This window comes from Chlorocebus sabaeus, chromosome 20, assembly GCF_047675955.1.
Source record: "Chlorocebus sabaeus isolate Y175 chromosome 20, mChlSab1.0.hap1, whole genome shotgun sequence".
NCBI lineage: Eukaryota > Metazoa > Chordata > Mammalia > Primates > Cercopithecidae > Chlorocebus > Chlorocebus sabaeus.
The window spans coordinates 51,156,307-51,163,821 of NC_132923.1; the positions used below are offsets into that span (position 1 = coordinate 51,156,307).

A 7,515-nucleotide genomic window follows, 5' to 3' on the forward strand; every position below is an offset into this window, starting at 1 on the left:
TAGAGGGGAGAATATTTGACGTTGTTTTGGAAGCTAGAGGAAGCTCAGGATGAGCCAGAGGAATCTTTGCTATGGAATAAAAGTGGAATGAACAGACTTCTGCCTACTGTAGAAAAAATGACATTTGACAAAAACTGTTGAATTTTCTTGCCTTTTTAATGCAGGAAAACAGGGCTGCCTTATTCAAAAATTCCTGTCCCTTGTATTTGGAATAAGATGCTGTTTTACTATTCTCAGTCTATTAGTCTGGAATTAAGATGCTAGCCCATTGCTTTTCAATCTAAGTATTTTCTGTAGTCTGAGTTTAGGCCCAGTTTTATTCTCTTGGGCACTCAATGGAGTAAAGACTGGTAGAATTTCACTAGCTATAGGGACTTGAGTTTTTCCCACTGAATGATAAAGTGGGAAAATCTGAAAGAGTATCCAAATGATAAACATTTAATTGTATGGTTTTTTTTATGAAAACAAAAATGTTTTCTTATTTTTATTTTGCTTATCAGTATTATACATAAAGATATATTTTTCCTTCAAAAGATCGAAGTTGTTTCTATTATAAAACAAAATGTTCATTTGAAACACTGTAATGATGCATAACAGAAATATACAAATATACTTCATTAAGTTCAACTTTACTATTAACTATGTAACTTTAAACAATTCACTTTTAGTTGCTGAACACATCTTCTTATCTGTAGAGTGAAACAATCAATTCAGCAATTCTATCATTTTGATTAAAATTATGAAACACTCAAATTGATAGTTATGTGAAAAATACAGCATTTTTAGTATCAATTTTACATAATGCTTGTAGCATTCATTCATTCACTAAATGTAAGTATATCATCTTCTATGTTTTTAACAGGTAAGACTGTGATAATATGTATTTAAAGTATCATGATAATTTATAAGGATGTGGCGGGCACAGTGGCTCACGCCTGTAATCCCAACATTTTGGGAGGTCGAAGTGGGCAGATCACTTGAGGTCAGAAGTTCAAGGCCAGCCTGGCCAACATGGTGAAACCCCATCTCTACTGCAGATACAAAAATTAGCTGGGCTTGGTGGCACATTCCTGTAATCCCAGCTACTCAGGAGGTTGAGGCATGAGAATCACTTAAACCCGGGAGGTGGAGGTTATAGTGAGCCAAGATCACACCACTGCACTCCAGCCTAGGTGACAGAGTGAGACTATCTCTCAAAAAAAAAAAAAAAAAAAAAGATTACAAGGATTATGGCATTTAGTAACTTTATGTTTTACTATAAATTATTAGGAAAATACTGGATTGATCCAAATCTCGGCTGTCCTTCAGATGCCATTGAGGTTTTCTGCAATTTCAGTGCTGGTGGCCAGACATGCTTACCTCCTGTCTCTGTAACAAAGGTATGTTACTGAATTTTAAAATATATGTTGTTATATTGCACAGTATCAGTGAAAAGTTATTTTTAAAATTCTATCTCTTTATATAATTATGAATTTTAAGAATGAAAGCAAAGATTTTTCTCTATTATGTATGAGAAATAAATATGCTATTTTTAAATACTAGTTAATCACAGTAAATCTTAACATTTTGATTGTGTCTTTTTATGATTTAGCTTAGTTTGGCTTACTCTACTGATCATGTTTTTTAAATTCCTTTTAAAATTGTGCAACATATGCTATGTTTTTATGCATACACACACATTAGAAATTTCCTAAACAGCTGTAGTGTTTGTAACCAGTAATCAGTTACCTGAAGTTTTGCTGAAAATTATATTATAATCATTAAAAAAGAGAATTTTGCCACAAAATCTTGCTATTTGTGGTTATTAGGCACACAATAACCTTTCTTAAACATCCACAGAATACTACTAAAAACTTCTTTCATGAATAATTCTATAAATCAAACGTTTAGAATGAATGCATGTTAGTTTGTTAAACTAACATATAACACTGGGAGTTATAACAAATATTTATAAAACCTAAGTCCTAGCTGTACCTATAACATATATTGAAACCAAAACTATGTTTCTTTATTTTTCTGATTAAACCAGCTTGATTTATGATCAAGAATTTCTCATTGACAAAGAACTGATACATGTGCCTATTGTGTGTTTTGTTCATCATAAAAAGACAGCAGATAAAATTCAATCTCTTCAGCTGCTTCTTACTGAACTGCCCTGTCCTCCTAAAACACCTCTCTTCATTAACCAGGGCATTCCATCAATTTATCTTAATAGGCATTCACCATTATCGCCCCTGAAATAAAAGAGGGAAGGATTCTTCCATTCCTAGGAAATCATGAACCTCTAATAAAGAGCAGCATGATAGTCCTACTTCCAAAATATCCATATCATCATCCTCATTCCAATGGAAATTGGCCCAGGATTATCCAGAAGGAAAGAAGATGGGGCTGTGTGAACTGTGCAAAGGAAATAGGAGCAGTGGGGAAGCAGCACTCTAGTTCTTTCCATGACTGAATCACTTCTCCCATTTCTTCGATTCATAAACTCAACCCAAGGAAGACCAGAGAAGTGCTAGGATGAACAGTAGAGTTGGATTCAGGGACTGGGGTTCTAGTCTTTATTCCTCTATTAACCTAGGGAATAAAACTGTGATCCACCAGAGGGCCTGCTCTGTGCCAGGCACAATGCTAGGTAAATTACATTTGTCATTTTTAATCCTCATAACGACCATACCAGATTGGTGTTATACCCCACTTTACTGACAAGGAAATTAAGTCTCAGAAAGCTTAAATATTTTTTGCAAGTTTCTGACTCTGATCTGTAAAATGAAGGAATTGAATTACTTAAATTCTAACGTTCCTTATTATCTTTCCATGTGTATGCCCTTCTTTTGCTTTTCCTCTCGTTTCGTTTTTTTCTGTTTTTCTTTTTGTTGTTATTTTTTCTTCTACATTACCTCATAACTGATATTTTTCTAACTTTATGCTTGAAAATTAGTACAAATTCCTCAGTAGGAACCATTTCTGTTCACTTACATTATGACTGTATCCCTGCTTGAATAATGCTAAAATAATAATAATAATGTCTGGAGCTATAGGAAGATCTGCCTTTCTGTTCAAGCCTGGGGAATGTGCAGTTTTCCTAACTCAGATACTGTCCTGTATTGTTCATTGTATTACTTAACACTTGTTTATGAATTTAATTCATTCATTCAATAAATATTTATTAACGATCACTGTGTGAATGAAACTGCATTAGGGGCTGGCAACACAAAGAATAGGGTTCTGTCCTTGTCCTTTAAGGCTCTCAAACTTAAAATTACTCAACCAGATTATTGTTACAACTTGTAACTCATCTTTGGTAACTCTCATCAAAAAAAAATATCAAAGGCAGAGAGAGATCTCAGATTTTTATTTAAAAAAGTATTAAAGCATTAACCAAAAACAAATTATTACTACATTTTATATAATGTGAAAATTATCTTTATTTTATTAATATTATATGTAGTAGCCTGATGATATGAACTGGAACCAGTCCATACAGGCTCAGGAAAGCCAACTGTTAACATTTCTTTCCATTGCCATGTTCAGTGACCTCACCTTGGTAGTCTGAATTCAGCCATGCCTGTAATCCCAGCACTTGGGAGTGCTTCTACCATAGGAGTCAGGAAATACTATAAATCATGGCTTTTCCCCCAAGAACCCGTGGTTAAACATTTACCAGCACACCATTGACTGGCACTTGAGTTCCAAGGAAAAGAGCTTTCTGGAGGCTGCCTTTGAAGGACTTTTCCTCAGATTTTCCTGAACTGTTAAGTTTCTCAATTGCCACATGTTATAACCTGCATATTGTTTCTATGACATTAGTTGGAGTTTGGAGTGGGGAAAGTCCAGATGAACTTCCTTCATTTATTGAGTTCGGAAGTCACCCATATCATCACCATTCACTGTCTAAACACCCCAAGGTGGACAAGCACACAAACAAGTGGCCCAGGATTGCCTATTGGTTTCAAGGGATGGAATGGCCAGATTTTTAAAGTAAATACTCTACTTGAACCTAAAGTGCTTTCAGATGACTGCAAGGTAAGAAAATGGCACTTTTAGAATTGTTCAGTATAACTGACTTAAAAGTGGTAAAACCATAAAATTAGGATAATTAGAGTAAGACTTTAATTACAAACTGCAGATACAGAAGTGTAGTAAGTTTTAATGTGCCTGGCTTGTAACTGCATTTTTTAGAATCAATCGTTTGTTTATATCATACCTTATCAACTTGTGTCATACCAATTGGTCTTAGATTTTTACATGCAAAACAGGTGTTAATATGTAAATTTAATTTTTATTCCCTATGTGAAATAATTATACCTGGATAGATGGATAGATAGACAGACAGATAGATAACTGATAAATAGATAGTGTATTTGGATAAATATTTTCATGTGTTTTTCACTGTTGTAATTCTACATCTCGTTATTGCATAAAAAGCAAGTTATAGAGGCAAGTAAGTTTTATTTCATTCTGTCAATCCCTGTACCTGATACCAAATATGGGTATAATTACATATTGACTGGCCCCACCAGTAAGTATTTGATTGTAGCCTATTTTTTTTCCATTAAAACTAAATAATGGGGCCAGGCGTGATGGCTCATGCCTGTAATCCTAGCACTTTGGGAGGCCTAGGCAGTCAGATCACTTGAAGTCAAGAATTCAAGACCAGCCTGGCCAATGTGGTGAAACCCAGTCTCTAGTAAAAATATAAAAATTAGCCAGGCATGGTGGCAGGTACCTGTGATCCCAGCTACTTGGGAGACTGAGGCAGGAGAATCACTTGAACCCAGGAGGCAGAAGTTGCATTGAGCCAAGATCGCACCACTGCATTCCAGCCTGGACGACAGAGTAAGACTCTGTCTCAAAAAAAAAAAATTAAATTAAATTAAATAATGGGGCTGGTTACTGTGGGGCACATCTGTAATCCCAGCACTTAGGGAGGCTGAGGTGGGTGGTTCACTTGAGGCCAAGAGTTTGAGACCAGCCTGGCCAACATAGAGAAACTCTGTCTCTACTAAAAATACAAAAATTAGCCAGGCATGGTGGCACACGCCTATAATCCCAGCTACTCAGGAGGCTGAGCCGCAAGAATTGTTTGAACTTGGGAGGGAGAGGCTGCAGTGAGCCAAGATTGTGCCACCACGCTCCAGCCTGGGCGACAGAGCGAGACTCCGTCTCAAAAAAAAATGAGACTTAATGAGTGAATCTAATGGTATTTTGTTATCATACCAAGCTTATGACTTTAGACAAGTAATTTATTTTCAATGAGCTTCAATTGCCTTAACTATAAAATAAAATTTATAGCTTAATCTCTAAAGTTCCTTCAAAATTTAAAATTTGTATCATGATAATTCTGTGAATAAGTGAATTAGCTCCTAAATAACAGCTCCACAAAACTCATCAATTGTGTTTCTCTGTTGTCTGGTTGAATCTTAATCATCAGATATTTTATGATATGTTTTTGTTCCATAGAATTTATTAGAAACAGAAGAGCATATACTAGTAAGAGAAACAGAAAGCCATGGAAGGAAGAGAAGAAAGAGGGAAACTATAAATAGAGAGCTACAGAATGGGGGAGAAAAAAGAAACCTAGAAGATGATTGCACATAATTATAATTTTAATTATTTCTGACTGAGGTGATTCTGTTTATTTTCTACCTAAAATGCAGAAGTTGAAATAGCTCATTCCCTTTTATCAAAGAAAAATATCCATCCTGAAGAATCAGTCCCAAATAAAGGAACACAGAACAGATGGTTATTACTCGTGTTAGGAATATTGCAGTCTTTTAATTCATATCTGGTCCAATGATTCACAGAGAGTTGAAGCAGAAGCCTGGCCTTAGCCTCTGGAAGTGAAAAATTAGAACACACAATGCCATCCTAAAGAAAGGAATAAACCCAGGTTTTCAATTAATAGTAGTAATTTTACCATTTATTGAGCGTTGTTCTAGTCACTTTCCATTCATTATCTCTAATCCTTAAAACAAGTTCACATTATCTGTGAAAGGCATTGTCTACTGAAAGTGACTGCTAATGAAATGCATATGAAAGCATTTTGTTCTTATTTTACAGATTCAAGATGGCAGCTGGCATAAGGCAACATTTCTTTTTCACACCCAGGAACCTAATCAACTTCCAGTGATTGAAGTACAAAAACTTCCTCATCTCAAAACTGAACGAAAGTATTACATTGAAAGCAGTTCTGTATGCTTTCTGTAAAGTCTCTGAATTAGTTCTGAATTCAGGCTGTTGGCCAGGTAATTGCTGCAGAGGGAGAAATGAGACAGAAAGATACTGTCATTATGAAATGCATGTAATAAAGCATTGGCTAAATCTTAAAGAATCTCAGGAAGAACAGACTTCCTCCTAAGAAGGAGAAAAGGCATTTTTAAAGGACTATGATTGATAAAGTATTTAATTCTTTAAAAAATTATATTGATCTCAGCTTTTTTAGAGAATTCCCTAGAACTAAAAATGTATAAATATGGAATTCTTCAGGGTATCTTTTATTTTTGACTGAGTGCATAGTACCCATTAGACAGCTGGAGATGCAGAGCACTATGGAGCAATACTGGCTAATGCTTCCAAATGTGCACTGCTTCTGTCTAAAAATTACAAGCCACAGTCTAATATGCCTTATTTTCCAAAACACTAAGTTGTATTCAGGTCCCTGATGGGCATATACATCTTAGCCGGTGATACACTACCTCTTACGTGTTGCCTCTTTGTGTTGCTTGGTGCTCTTTCGAAAACAAGGTGCTTATGGCTTTCATAGACTATTTCCTTTTTCATCTTTACCACTCTTTAAAAGTGTATGTACTGGTTACATCAAGATATGTTTTGGTTCTTAGTACTTATTTTAAATTGTTTGGTCACACACTTAATAACACGTAAAACTATTTATGTGAAGTCCTTCTTTTATTTTAAAATTCTCTTTGTGTATATGGAATCAAAGCCAGCACACTGTAACCTGTGCTTGTACACAAAAGAATTGGGAGATTTCTTTGTTTTTATTTTTTAAATTGTTGTAAAAATTATTATAGGCCAGCTACATCTAGTAGTAGGTTTGGGGTAGAGATTGGGGGTTGTGCCATACTGTTTTTAAAGTTCACGATCATCTGGAATGATACTTTGTATATATGTATTTTGTAAAGTTTTAATTCAGCAAATTTTTTTAAATTGCTGCTGTTTTAAATTATAAAAACTTTTTATTTCTGCTTTGTAGAAACTATATGTTTTTGTAGTATTCATTGATTTTCTTTCACTGTACTTAAATCCAGTGTTAGTACTTAAAAAATTTTAATTTACCAGTCTTTAAAGCAACATCCAGGAAAAAAAAGTCTTTTCCCATTTAAAATAGGCTCAGCCAGTTCAATGTCTTCTTGTTATCAGAGAAATGTTAGTTCAATATTGAAAGAAAAATATTATACCTCTTGGTATGTAGAAAAGCTTGTTCATCCATTATAAATATATCTTTAGCCACAGCAAACCACACTTAACCTATCTATAATAAAAATGTGCTTTAAA

General features: G+C 34.6%; 1 protein-coding gene across 1 annotated transcript in view; it reads left to right on the top strand.

Annotated features, from left to right (window-relative positions):
* Positions 1-7,515, top strand: part of COL24A1 (collagen type XXIV alpha 1 chain) — a 390,023-nt gene extending 382,508 nt beyond the window's left edge. Inside the window, exons 58-60 of the mRNA XM_007978084.3 lie at positions 1,270-1,379; positions 3,808-4,023; positions 6,061-7,515. Of these exons, the coding sequence (XP_007976275.3) occupies positions 1,270-1,379; positions 3,808-4,023; positions 6,061-6,207 (473 nt within the window). The 3' untranslated portion in view covers positions 6,208-7,515. The remainder of the gene's footprint in view (positions 1-1,269; positions 1,380-3,807; positions 4,024-6,060) is intronic.